This window comes from Hakea prostrata, chromosome 7 (genome assembly GCF_041222555.1).
Source record: "Hakea prostrata isolate BN-2017 chromosome 7, UWA_Hpros_2, whole genome shotgun sequence".
Lineage (NCBI taxonomy): Eukaryota > Viridiplantae > Streptophyta > Magnoliopsida > Proteales > Proteaceae > Hakea > Hakea prostrata.
The window spans coordinates 18,279,754-18,294,380 of record NC_142606.1 but is presented as its reverse complement, the minus strand read 5'-3'; the positions used below and the strand labels follow the sequence as shown (position 1 = coordinate 18,294,380).

The window sequence follows — 14,627 nt, the reverse complement described above, 5'->3', positions numbered from 1 at the left end:
CAGTTCACTGAAATTAAGAGTTGGTTGAGACCAAAAAATAAAATACGAGTGACATACAGTTGTGTACTAAAACACCACAAAAACTACTCTACAGTTCACAAGTCATTCCCACCTTCAACAACCGCTTGCGAGGAATAGCAAAGACTTCATCTTGTTTCCTCAAGCATTTGATCAACCCATTGTAAGCATAATCTATAATAAACTTTTTCCCTAAACTAGATTCCTTGGAAGCCACCACCTCATTCTCACCAAACATATAGATTACCCCTCCCTTCTTGCGTTCATCATCCACCAATTGAACCTCTTCATCTACAACATCCATGGTCCTTGTAACTCCCCCATTCTCAGACAATCCTTCGACGATACCCTCCCTAATGAAGTCCTTCAACCTGTTCACCAATATATCTTCAAATGATTCTCGTTCCCTCTCCACATCCCTGTATCCATACCTCACTACACATCGGAAGATATATAATTCTTTAGGCTCAACTCTTTGAAACAAGAAACGCTCCTCAGCTGGAACCTTGCTTATAGCCAATGACTTGATCGAAACAAATACAAGTACTGTATGAATTGCTGGGACATTGGCAACGTAATGAGTGAAGATTGGGGAAATGCCTTGGACAAGCTCTGAGTAGAATAGGGCTATTCCTGGTACTCGTTGAACGTTTGAATTGCTAGCTATCTCCTTCAGTTTCTCCTTTGAAACTTTGTTTTCTAACTCAAACATGTACTTCTTGCGGTATACGTAGTTCCAAACAAACATAACAAACGTGACAATTGCAGAAAAGGCTAATGGAAGGTACCCGCCCTCAACGAATTTGTAAAGAACTGAGCTCAAGAAGGCTAGCTCAAGAAGGCCAATGGTTGAGGCATAGAGGACAATCAATGCAAAATTTGTCTTCCATATCATGATCATCACAAGGATAAGAAGTGAAGATGTGAGGGACATCACAAATGCCACAGCAATCCCTACATCAAAAGAAACAATTAACAAACACCAATTATAGATTTATACAAGTGTTACCTACAAGATCAGAGTAAGTACCATAAGCATTCCCAATCGTGATGGTATTCTTGAATCCAAGTGTAACACCAACACAAGCTAACATGAGTAGGTTGTTGATCTCAGGTACATATACTTGGCCTTCATACTTAGAAGATGTGTGGACAACTTTCACACGTGGGAAACACCCAAGTGCAAGAGATTGCTGGACTATAGAGAAGGCGGCAGAGATCAAAGACTGGCTAGCAATAACAGCTGCCATCACTGCTACTACAAACATTGGCCAGTAAATAGGTTCTGCAACATAGTCAAGATAGAAGATATATTAGTTAACAAAGAGGAGTCTTATTGCTCAAGTAAAAAAAAAAAAAAATTAGAAAGGGAGAAGAAGAATTACTTGGAACTGATTTGTAAAATGCTGATGATACATCATTTGGGTGTTTCCTTAGATAGGCAGTTTGGCCTATATAGGCCAAAATAACTGAGGGATAAACAATAGAACAAGTACTGATTCGGATTGAGCGAACATTAAAATGACCCAGATCTGCAAACAAAGCTTCTGACCCTGTTTAAGGTGGATCAAAGAGACAAAAATAAGCAATTATAAAAAGCCAGAGAGAACAGATTCTATTTAAATTTGATGATAAGTGCAAACCTGTCAGGCATAGCATGACTCCCCCAAGTGAAATCCATGCATTTTTCTTATTTCTTTGAAAATATTTCACTATGTACATTGGGTAAATAGCCTTCACTATACTTGGATCATGTCTCAGGAAGTTGTAGAGACCAATAGAACCGATAAATAGGAACCAAATGGTAAGAACCGGTGCAAAAGTGTACCCAACTTTGTCAGTTCCAAATCTCTGAACTTGGAACAGTAGTATTAGGATCACTACAGATATCCACATTATTGTGTCATCCTTGAGTGAACTTGTAGCTTCCCTGATACCCGATACTGCTGATAATACTGGAAAACGTACAAAAAAGAGTGATTATGAAATCACATAAGATCATGGTGCCTACTACATCAATTTAAATGAATTTTAGCTCACAATAACTAATTTGGACTAATTCTTTACCTGAAATGCATGGAGTAAGTATCCCATCCCCAAGAATCATGGATGTCCCAAGCATAGTCAAGAACAACAGAAAATACTTTGCAATTCTACTACTTTCGAGGAAGGACTTGACAATAGAAGCCCGAAGCATTCGGCGGTTTGGTAATTGAAGCCTGTAATTTGATACATCTTTATCCTCAGCCTGTTGAGTTGGTATCAAGCCTACCTTTGCATAGCGACATATAAGAGAATACATAGCAAATGTTCCTCCTGCAAATGGAAAATGTCCAACACAAGATCTTTAAACACTCAACTTTCAGTTATCTTTATTAAGTAATTTAAAGGTAAGTAGAAGGCTTACCATCACCGTTGTCATTGGCAGCTAAAACAATGAAGACATACTTGATCAAAGTGATTAAGGTAATTGAGTAAATGATTAAAGACACCACCCCCAAGAGATCATCACTATGAGCAATTCCGTTGGGAAAAATACCAGGAAGCACATATAGTGGTGAGGTGCCAATGTCACCATAGACTACTCCAATACACTGGAATGCAAGCTTCATTGTGGTTTTCCAATCCATAGCCTGCAATTTACCCAAGCAATTTCATGATGTAGTGGAACTCCAACATCATCATCTGAATTCTTCAAGGTCTTATATGAAGAATGGAATGAAAGATCAAAACATAACATGGAAACTTTTTTGAAACAGTAATTCAAGAAGGCCATCATGGGTAATTAACAATTCTGAAACATTGCCAAAGAGGGGCAAGGGTGGAAGTGGCACATCCAAATGAAACATACCTTAGATGCTCCACGGTTAAGGTCCTCCATTGGAATCTTACCACTCTCCATGTCAAACGAATCAGAGTGCAAAATCTTTACCCATGAGAGCTTCTTCCCCTCAAGTATCTTGTCTCTTTCTGGTTGTTCTTCTTGTTCAATTTTTTCTTCAATTTCATCTATCTCTGCATTATTCTCCATTGGATTACTGTTACAACATACAAAACATACATGTCAGTTCCCCTTTTTAATCCCCCCACAAAAAAAATAAAAATAAACAAAAAAGAATAAAAGCCTGAAATCTAAATCAGAAACTGGCAAACTTAAAAAGCCTCGTCATAGAAGTGGAGTTCAAACCTTAATATCATGATCTGATCCATTCAGTAAATAAAAACTATATCATAAACCCACCTTGTTTTATAAAGTCACTTATGATTACAATAACTATGTAATTGCATACCACTTCATAGTTGAAGGCTACTAATATGATTGCACAGAGACAAGAGAAAGAAATGTTCAAGGTGGGGGTTTGGGGGGTAAGCTCCTGTGCCTAGACTCCAACAAATGAATAGAAATATGTAAAAAGGCAAAAGAAGCAAAAACAAAAGAAAGTAACTTAGACGGGTTTTCCCTTAAACCCTACACAGAATAAGTTCACTGCAAGAAAATAAAAGAAAGGTTAAGTATTTTAACTGATCTCAACAGTAGATTATTCCATGCATGCATCCGTCTGTTCTATCGTTGGGATCCATGGAATAATATAATCCTATGAACGACAACAGATTATATAAGAATTTGATAACAAGAAGAGAGAGCTTACAGATTATCTTCAGTAGAGTTGCAGGTATAATGGAGGAAACTAGAGTTGCAGGTATGATGAAGGAAACTCTTCTTCTTCTTCTTCAATCTACTGCTTCTGCTTGTCTCGTCTTCGTAGTAGTAGGTAGAAGAGAGAATAGAATCCGAGTTTTGCTTTGGAACTGAAAGAGCACAGAGAGAGAGAGAGCGAGACTGGTGAATTACGTAACGTAATTATGCCTGAATATATTTACCAAAAATAAAAAGATCCAAGATTTTAGGATTTCTTTCCATTCATTCATTTCCGCGCAGAAATTAATCGCGTCTATTACGTGTGACCGTGTGGGGACCACGTATATTCTTCTGTGTTGTTGGAGAAAATGATGAATATGTCTTTGCTATTCTACCTTTTCGGAAAAAACAAATATCCTATGAGTCTGGAAGACTGGATCGTCTCTAACAGTTGGTGACCACAAATCAAAAAGTTTTATAATTTTTTTTTAATATTTTATTATTTTTTATTTGTGGTCCCATTTCAAACAATCAAATAATATATAATTTTAAGATTTAAAGGAAAACTAAAAAATCTATAATTCTTTCAAGAATTTTTCCACTCCACCTTTATTCCAGCAAACAAACGCAACCTATAAGGTAATCAATGTAAAGAGAAACAATATGTTATCCTAAAAAGAATATTAATTATGCAATTATATTTCCAATTTGCATTATAATCTTAAAAGGCATATATTAAAATCGATATAATGATTTATTGTCTATTTTGAAAACAATAATGAGAATGAGAATGAGAATGACAGCTATAGATAAGGATTGTAGTGTCAGACGCTATACTAAACTGGCCAAATCAAAAGTAGGCATAAAACCACTGGAGAAACTGAAATGACATTGAAAAAAATTCAATAATGGTAATTACAAATTAACTTAAAAGTAAAACAACTGGTAAACCAGATTCAAACAGAACTGCGACAGACATCAAAATAATTACAAGTTAAATATCTTGCACCAAATAATAGTATGAGCTTCAAAATTCATACTCAAGAACTTAAGAGGCGCCAGCTTCAAAACTACTAAAATTATATACAGCCCTGTAACAAATTAGAAAAATGAAATTAATAAGCCAGCTTTCAGAACTAACAAAAATATATACAAATTTATTAAGGGTTTAAACTGGGTAATCATGGAGAGAAATGAGGATTCAAACGTGAGCTAGACGCTGTCAACACACGGTTTCTCTTATTTGTCTCACCAAATTACTTGGATCTGCTGGATGCAATAGTGATCGAAACGAGGGTCAAGATTTTGATCTTGATCGTTCTTCAAAAAATTTGTTTTTGTTTTGAACCACTTATTTTTTTTTTTTGGAATAAAGGCGCATAGTATTATATTAGTAGATAAAAGAAATTACAGATTACATACGGTAGTAGATATGGCCGCACCTGTCTGAGTGGACAATGTCACTCAGACGGTTTGGCAAGTTAGTTACAGTCATAGATATCTCGCCAACTCCTTCGACATGGTTAGCCAAGAAGTCTGCAGCCCCATTAACTTCACGTAAATTGTGGACAAATGTGCAATTGGTAAAATCTCACTGGAGATCCCAGATGGTTTCCAGAAGGTCACGAACACACCAGAGCGCGACGTCTGGAGTTGTAGCTTGAGTTATAGCCTGTGAAGAATCACTTCGAACCTCAATGGACTGGAAACCTTTATAGATTGCAGTTTGTAATCCACGAATAATAGCTTGAAGTTCCATCCTAAGAACGTTGTTGTCTAGACAGCCTCCTGCTTCGGCAAAAAGAACTTTCCCATCTGAGTCACGGCCGATCGCGCCGTAGCCACCTTGATTAGCACGTACTGACCCATCGCAATTGATAGCAATCCAGCCCTCCCGAGGTCTTTCCCAAACAAGAGAACGTTCTTGAGGGTGAAAATAATTCATGTTTATATTCCATGAGTCGAAGAAGAGACAGTGCCCTGCCGTGTCCATGACCTGACGGGTTTCTCGACGATAACGATTCCGAGTGTCGGCTATGATACGTCTCAAAGTAACGCGGCCACGAATCACATCATTACTAAAAACAACACGGTTCCGAGCTTCCCAGATGCGGTAAATGGTGGCAGTCAGACTGAAACGACGAACCTGAGACATTAGAGAATTGCCTAAGAAATGTGTTTGTAGCCAATCAAGTTCTTCTTGAAGACCTGCAAACGGTTCTCGATGGAAGCCATTGATGCGTAATATTGCAGTCCAAATCTCGACCCTTGTTTCGATCTCCATCACAAGCAACAAAGCACCCATGTTGGACTGAGCCAAGTTCCTCTGACGGTTGCCGTTTTCATATGACACGTGTCACGTTTGCGACAGTGCACTGCAAAAATTCGTGTGAATACAATTGAATTTGAATAATTGCTTATCGGGTCGGATCATATTCGGATAAAAAATTATCCGGGTGGAGGAAAGTATTCAACATTTTTTTCTCTAAAAATGGATGATAATCAGATAGGAAACTGGTAATCGGTAATTAGATAATCGAAAATAAAAAATTATCCAGTTAAAATAAAGTATTAAACACTTTTCTCAAAAAAAAAAAAAGGCTAATAATTGGATTCAGAATCCGTAATCAGTAACAGTAACAAGAAATTATAAAGCGAAAATCAAAAATTTTTAAAAAATAATCACCAATCAATAATCGGATAGTTAATCGAATATCCGATAAAGTTCTAGATTCGAATTCGGATATCTTCTCTAATTTTCTGTAGGATTCAAATTTGAATTTAGATAGCGGTTTTGCTAATTTTTCGAGAAAAATTAATTTTTTAAAGATAATTAAAAGTTCTACCCATAGTTGCTGCATTTTGAGAAAACAAAATTATTTGATTAAAAAAAATCAAAATTTCTTCTTGGCGGTGTGAATCTGATTTATGAACTTTATGAAATAGGTAGGAAATTCACTTTCTTATTTTCCCAATATAGAAAATTATGGAGGCCCATACTTTTTGCTTTTCATATGTTATTAATGTAGTCTTTTTTCTCATAAGAAAAAAGTGATATTTTCTCGAATTTTAAAATGACTTTCAATTTCTACTAACTTCACCAACATTTTTGTTATTTTGACAACTTTTCATGATTTTAGGCTATAATATTGCAAGTGCTCCTGTTAGACTTAGAAAGAAAAATTTTTGCAGCAACTTTTATAGTGAAAATCCTCAGGGATCCCATCAAAATGTGGAGTACCCACTTTGATTCAAGGAAGACCTACAACTGATCTAAAGATTTGGAAAAATTGGAAGATAATGTATTATGTGAATTTTTTATTTTTTATGGTAATCTTAATTCATTTAGAAAAGCAAGCAAACAGAAGAAGGTTCCAGCAAACTATCCTGGTTGTAATGGAATGGATAGGGCTTTCCTGGGTAAAGCATGGACCATTACATAACCCTCCATAGAAATAAAAGAAAACACACAGCTATTAAGGAAACCGATAATTCAAAAATATCTCTAACAACACTTACTAACTTTCATTTTATTTATTTAAGTATAACAAGCACTTTAACCAGGTACTTTTAGATTTTCTCTTACAAAAATATACACTTAATGTTTGAGTTAATCAAACTAATCAAAATCTATTTGAGGTTAACAAAACCAATCAAAAAATTGACTTTATCATCACTTTGAAAAATTTTATTCATAAAACTAATCATATCGACATACTAAACAACCATTATCTTCTCATTGAACCAAGATACTAGGCATCCTCAGTACCCTCGTTGCGATCGCCGGAGGTGGAGGAAGAGCTAGAGTCGCAGAGGTATTTGCTTAAGACGAGCACAAACACCGTTGCAAGGAGGATCAGCACGAAAATCCAATAGTTTGGATCCATCTTTCTTATTGATCAAAGAGAAGAGAGAAATGGTGAGAGGAGATGTGGATTGGGGGGGGGGTGAGAGAGAGTGTTATTCTTATTGACTTGAATCAGGAATCCCATTGCACTATAGTGTGTGCATTTTCTCTATTTATAATGGAAGTAAAGAGATTACAATATATTTTCTAACATAGAAATATCAAACTACAAGAAAATAAATATGAATGAAAAGGAAAGACAATATTACAATAGAAGGTAAGCAATCAAATTGATTCTTACATATAATAGGATGCTCTTGGAATGGAAGGAGAGATTGCTGCCCATGATATAAAGTATATAAATAAAAATGTGATTTTCAGTTAATATAGAAATGAGAATTGCCACAATTGCGAGCAGAGGTAGTGTGATCTTCAATTAATATGAAAATGAGAATTGCTACGGTTTTTTTTTTTTTTTTTTGGTAAATTTAAAAAGGAGTGCAACACGAGGACTTCCCAGGAGGTCACCCATCCTAGTACTACTCTCGCCCAAGCACGCTTAACTTCGGAGTTCTGATGGTATCCGGTGCATTAGTGCAATATGAGAATTGCTACGGTTGGTCGCCTGCAAATTTGGAATGGAAGTCTTCTGATGTTCATATGATCTGTCAAAATGTTGGTTTGGGTCTTACTTGATCAAGTTATATTAGAAAGTGTTCTACAAAGTGAAAGACCCAGATTTGACTGGGATGATTGAGACGCGGTTCTAGATTTTGTCGTGTGATTCTCTGGGTCTTCTTTTTGTTATTTGAGTTGCAGAAGGAATAGGTCATCTTTGTTTGTTCTTAATTTACGCGTTTTTTACTTTCTATGTACCATAAACGCTTATTTTTCTGTAACTATGATTTTCGCAGAGTGAACGTCTTGTTAGTTGTGTTCAACAATTTCACAAAATCTGGATCGAATACTTCCTTGTTCATAGGAGATCTCGATCCAAAACTTAGTCTTTCCATCCATAAAAACCCTAAACTTTGCATATTGGTTACTTTCCTAAAACCCTAAAATTTTACTTAGATTAAAGAAACCATCAATTTTGTCTCAAACTTGGAAAGCACATTCCTGACCTCCCTCAAGAGACATAACCCAGATTTCAGCCCTAAACTCTCATTCTAAACCCTAGATCTCATCAATCTTCCTTTTCCTGAAGCCGGGGAACCAAATTCTTATATTGTACCCTTACAATTTCTGTAATACTCGACCTCCAACACATCACCAAAACCTCATTACACTCAATTAGCCTAACCCCATCATCAAACCCTAACGGCCTAACCCTAGTTGTGATTTAAAACCCTTTCTTGACATCATGAACTCGCAAGTTCATAACATCACTAACCTCAAGGGGTGGCTCACTCGCAAAAAACTAACACCTCTACATAGAAGGTTAAAGAGGAGTAGTGAAGATGTGCATAAACTGCCTTGTGCTAATCTTAGTTCCGAGGGAGTGAGGGGGGGGGGAGTTCAATTGTAACATCAACCTCTTCCGTTCACTAAGGTAAATCCTTAAAAGTTCTAATAAGGAGTTATGAAAGATCAGCTCCCCTTGAGTCCCAAAAACAAAGCAACATAGATGAGAAAAACTCAAGAAATTCCCATGATATTATTGGTACATGAAATTACATTATGGAATTAGTGGGACTCCCTTCACCTACCTAAAGGAAAGTGACAATGATAGGGGTAATTTGGTCATAATACCTTACATAAGAATATTTTAATCATTTAATTTTCAAAACTTTAATTAGGCTCTCTTTGGCAAAGTTTATATTTATATTTAGAGCAAATAATTACATGGCACCCATTATATTTGAGGTGAAACTAATGACCACCCACTATTAACTTCAAAATTAATTGACACCGACATGCATAATTATAAGTTATCCACAATTAAACTTATTGTTAAATAAAAAATTACCTAAATACCCTTAGCTTGTTAAGTCATTCAAACATTGAAATTAAAATTACATAATTGCCTTTTGGACAAAGAAATTATAAAAATACCCCAACCTCTCTCTCTCCAACCTATCTTCTACGAAGAGAAATGATAGTGTTACTCCAGCAAGTCCAGTGTTGAGCGACAGTGGTGTTAGTAACCACAACAAGATCTCACTTCACCTTCAGAGTTAATTCAGTGCTAGAGATTGTTAGTTCTTGGCAAGATTATCTAGGTCTTGGACTGGTGATTCTCATAAACTTGTTGAATCAAAACACGATTCTAATCCAGCACCAACTGGATTTCACTGAAACTCTCATTGAACGTCTTCCACACCTTGGAATCACCCTTGATATTATGTTTTCAATCATCTTCAACAGCACCACAGCGACGGCTATGAAGGATATCGAAACCCTAGAAAACAAACATGGAGTTTCCCAAAGATGTCGGAGAGACAATCATGGACGATAGATTCCAATGACGGAATGGATCTTAATCCTGAAATATAGTGGGTGTCATATATTTGTTCTAATATTTGTGACATATTTATGAATGATCAATTATGGTAATATGTTGCGTATAATAAACAATAAACGTTTGGTTACTTACAAGATATAATATATTATATAACAAGAAATGAGTTTGGTATGACTAGGTAAATAATATACTATATATCATCAATTTGGTTTTGGGTTGGTTTCAAATTTTTTCTTTTTCTTTCCCGGGTGAAGGGGTTTGTTTTAGCTCACCATGTTTATATGTACTAGTAAATTTCACATATATGGCATGCTAATTAATTTCTAAAACAAATGGTAATTAATTAGTTTTCAGATTTATGCACAAAATTACTAATAGATCTTATAATATTCTGTCCATAAAGTTTAAACATTTTTTAAAATTTGTCAAAATTAGGTTGGGTCAGCCGCCCTCAACCAGATAAATGCATCCCAAGTAATTTTCATAGGTTGTTAGAAGTATTATGAAAGCAAATAATATTTCGAACTATGTGAAGTAGTAAGTAAGTACAAATGAACTAAGTGATCACAAAGAAATGTTTAAAATTGTAGTGTTCATTTTAGGGTGTATGTGTCAATTTGATATTTTTGAGGTATTTGTGTTTCTTGCTAATTTGTCTTGAGGTGCCTTTGAAATTCTCTTCTTTTATTTAAAAATACATTATGCATGATTGAAGATAATAAATAATCATACAAAATTCATATTGATAATTGGAATGCCTGTATCTATTGTTATTCTATATATTTAGTTATATTATAACACAATGGTTTTCAATTTATCTTTTTTTTTAAGAACAAGTCTGATATACTGGAGGCAATTGAAATAACATTACCTACAAGAACAAAATTTTCGGTAAATTTTTATTTTTAATCCTTCACTTACAAAATTTCATATATTTCAATACACATATTACTATATTAAGTGGTTCTTGACATGTTCATTTTATTATGAACTATAATTTTGAAATATTACTATATTAGAATTAGCTGAATAAATTAACAATTTTACAATTACGTAGTAAAGTTGTATTGGAATTGTTGTGGTATTAGATTAATCTAATAAAAGGAATTTTTAGTGTTTATTGATATTTTAATTTTATTTAAAAAATTATGTATTTATATTTTTCTCATTCCTTATTTTATCTCCTTTAATTGGGAGGAGGGGAGAGAATAATTAGTTAGTAAATTAAACAAAATGATAAGAAATGAAAAGAACAATTAGGTATTACAAAAATTAATTAACACAAAAGAAATAAAATGAAGTAATCATGTATTACTAGAAAATGGAATTACAATAATTGTTGATTATTATTAAATTGGGAGGCAAAGTAAAGTTTTGAATACTATTTATTATTGTACGCAATAAAATGGTTAATGACTTTTAAGAAAATAGAAATATAATAATTTCTCTTGAATTCATGTTTTTATAATAGTAGTATAATATTGTTGTTTAAGGAACCTGTATTCCCGTTGTTTTACAGGTGAAATCCGTATTTCTGTTGTTTCTTTTTTCTCTTCATGCTTTTTCTTCATTCACAATACTCGCAATTCGCTCACTGTTAATCGCCATTTTCATTCCCAAGCTGATGGATTGACCCGTTTAATTGATTGGAGTTTATATATATCACATGTTCGGCTACGTGATTACGGAGAAATTTGAGAGAATTTAGATTTGGTATATAGAAAATTCATTACATTAAAGAGCTTCATTTTTTTTTGGATAAATTGCATTATAGTGTCCTCTTCTTCTTTTTTTTTTTTTTTTTTTTTTTTGCTTTTTGGGTAAAATAGTGCTCGTTTTTTGTTTTTGATAAATTGTATTAAAGAGTTAAGAGTTCATACAATTATTAACTTATACATATGCAAGCCAATTAAACAAGTCACATTGTGTGATTCCAAAAAAAAAATGCTTAACTGAAAGAAGAAGAAAAAATTCTAACTGAAATGTCCAATTTAGAAGAGAATCTTCCACTTGATGTCATTATGATTACAAAATGATGTCAAGAAGAGATGCAAAATCATATCAATTCAAGTTTCCTGTTCAAGAAAAAGTAAAAAAAAGCAAAGCCATTTCCCAAAAAAAAAAAAACCTTTCTATTGTGTCAAAAGATAATAGAATTCAAATTGAATTTTTTTAATACATGGGACTGTTAGAATTCAAATTGAATTTTTTATATGACCGATGTCCAAATGGGATAAAATGAAAACACACCCCTAAACTTTCTATTTTCAAAGCTGTATCACCCTAATCCAGTCTAATTTTCATGACTTCAACAAGGATATATCTCTTACAGGAATGCTTTATGATGGAGAAGATGGCATGTCACACTTATACTGCCTGATCCAACAAGATATATCCATGAAACCCTTCACAAGATACAAATCACCTACTTGAACTCCAAAACCTAAAGTTAATTTGGAATGGTCAGTTGGGTGAATTCTAGGTTTGCCAAAACTTGGACCTGGAAAATAGCAGAGGATTTGGAAGTTGGAACTAGTGAACATGTAATTTCCGTGTTCTTTAGGAGAGATTTCTAATTATATAAGGATTAGGGTATTAATTTTTCCTATAAATATTGCATCCGTGGAAAACTCAAGATAAGCAAATAAAGGGTATCATTTTGTAAGATTGGAAGTGGTATAGAGAGGTTTTCAATAGAATCTCTTGTTCTCTTGAATGCATAGAGACAATTTTACTGGATCACATAAAATTCTTTTATTTTAAGCGTCTTGCTCCTTCCTGCTCTTCTTCATGGTTGTACATCCATCTCCAACAAATAAATGATGTACTAAACAATCAAAAATGAAGATACAAGTTAATGAAGAGGCACTTATAAAAGTTGGAAGTCAAACTTTTAAATACTCAGTTTTGAAAGAAAACCCTTTGAGGCTTGAACACATATGTCGTATAATATTCAATGACCAGTATTTCCTTCCTGTTATAGGTAATGATTTGAGTGAAATAAATATGAGCATTGTATGATTGTTGGGACATTGGGAGTGTAATGAGCTCAGATTATGGGAACGCCCAAGTGCAAGTGATTGTTGGATTGGGCAGTAACCAAGATGCTGGTAAACATGTTGTTATGGGTAAAATTACCCATCTACCGGTTTGTATCAGGTCAGGTAGCATTTATACAAAGCATCAAATGAGAACACAAATGAAACCAAGACAGGGTCCAATTATGCAGTAAGTCCAATCGGTTATCAGTATTGGGTTACATATCATGCTCAGATGAAATCAGACCAGAAAATGAGAACGAGATAACCAAGGCAGGTTCCAATGTCTATGAATACAAGAAAGAAGAATGCACAGGTAAGACACTTCATTTTATACAAACCAGCCTGCAACATTTCTACTCTTTCAAACTTAAGGTTCCCTGGAACTCTGATTCTCTTTCATCCAACATTCAACTAACTTGATCGTCAGAGATGGATCGCCAATCAAGTAGATCGGCTCCATTTATACCGATCTTCTTCAGATTACTTGCAAGCCAGCAAACATCCAACCAGTTCGGATCATAACAATCTAGCTTGGTCTGATCTGCTATCTTGGAAGATTCAACACCAGTGTATGCCAATCCTTCTGTCCTTGTATCCATATCTTGCTATGCACCTATACATCTTGTAATCTTTCGGTCCAACCCGCCTTAGCAGAAGCCTTTCATTTGCTGGGACGTCGTTCACCAGCAAGTACTTTACAGAGACAGAACAAAATAGAATGTATGGCTGGAAGATGGGTGAGGAAATGAGAAAATATGGCTGGAGTGCCTCGTGTTAGTTTTTTGTAGAGCAGCCCAACACCAGGGAGTCTTGTAATTCCTAGTCAAGAGCCAAGGCCGATCAGGTATTCAGTTGATACCTTCTCCCCTACTTCAAAGGCATAGCGTTTCAGCTGGACATGGTGTCATACATACATAATGAAGAAAAATGCTGCGGCGAAGGTAAGAGGAAGATAGCCGCCTTTATCAAACTTGGATGAGGCTGATGTGAAATAAATGAGCTAAAAGGAAACCAAAGACTAGAAGTAAGATGATAACAAGGAAAAGACTAGTCTTCCATATCATTAGCATTATCAAGACCAGAAATGATGTGGCAACCAACATGGCTGCCATAACAGCAATCCCTGCAGATTAAGAACAAAATTAGAACTAGAACTTATAACACAAGTATCATAGTACAAATGTAAGAAAAGCGGGTAATAAAACTTAAGTCCTTACCATGTTGGATACAAGGACAGAAGGATTGCAGAGATCATAACTTGACTTGCAATGATTGATGCAATTACAGCAACCACAAACATGGCCCAATACACTGGTTCTGTTTGCCATGTGTACAGAGAGATTTTCAGATTCTGAAAGGCTATTTTATGATTAAAGGTTTAGTGTAAGAAAAAAATAAAAAGGAAGCTTACCAGGTGTGGATTTGTAGAAAGCATCATACACATGAGATGGGAACTTGGACAGATAAGAAGCTTGGCCAACATAATCACAGAGCAGACAAGGATACACTAGGCCAGTGAATGCAATCTGACAAATAGTAAAGAAAAATCAAGAGCCCGAGAAAACAAGATTGCCTCTTGACTAAGAATTTGAGTTGTTAGGGATTAAATTATTTTGT

General features: G+C 34.8%; 2 protein-coding genes and 2 pseudogenes across 3 annotated transcripts in view; all 4 read right to left on the bottom strand.

The window, feature by feature from the left end:
• Positions 1 to 55: 55 nt before the first annotated feature.
• On the bottom strand, positions 56 to 3,825 carry LOC149010252 (potassium transporter 5-like). The gene is made up of 8 exons (XM_089163147.1): positions 3,669 to 3,825; positions 2,870 to 3,056; positions 2,426 to 2,651; positions 2,086 to 2,334; positions 1,662 to 1,973; positions 1,404 to 1,571; positions 1,049 to 1,303; positions 56 to 972 (listed from the first exon to the last, which is right to left on the bottom strand). The coding sequence occupies exons 2-8, from the start codon at positions 3,047 to 3,049 to the stop codon at positions 89 to 91; spliced, it is 2,274 nt and encodes a 757-aa protein (XP_089019273.1). The 5' UTR covers positions 3,050 to 3,056; positions 3,669 to 3,825; the 3' UTR covers positions 56 to 88.
• A 1,424-nt stretch (positions 3,826 to 5,249) lies between these two features.
• LOC149010251 (uncharacterized) lies at positions 5,250 to 5,963 on the bottom strand. Its single transcript, XM_089162417.1, has one exon. It carries the CDS (start codon positions 5,961 to 5,963, stop codon positions 5,250 to 5,252), a length of 714 nt encoding a protein of 237 aa, XP_089018543.1.
• Positions 5,964 to 8,003: 2,040 nt separating this feature from the next.
• LOC149010250 (5S ribosomal RNA) lies at positions 8,004 to 8,118 on the bottom strand (annotated as a pseudogene).
• A 5,639-nt stretch (positions 8,119 to 13,757) lies between these two features.
• Positions 13,758 to 14,627, bottom strand: part of LOC149010247 (potassium transporter 5-like) — a 30,961-nt pseudogene continuing 30,091 nt past the window's right edge. Inside the window, exons 7-9 of the transcript XR_016174545.1 lie at positions 14,422 to 14,536; positions 14,228 to 14,327; positions 13,758 to 14,133 (exon numbers count right to left, since the gene is read on the bottom strand). The product of XR_016174545.1 is annotated as a potassium transporter 5-like (transcript). The remainder of the gene's footprint in view (positions 14,134 to 14,227; positions 14,328 to 14,421; positions 14,537 to 14,627) is intronic.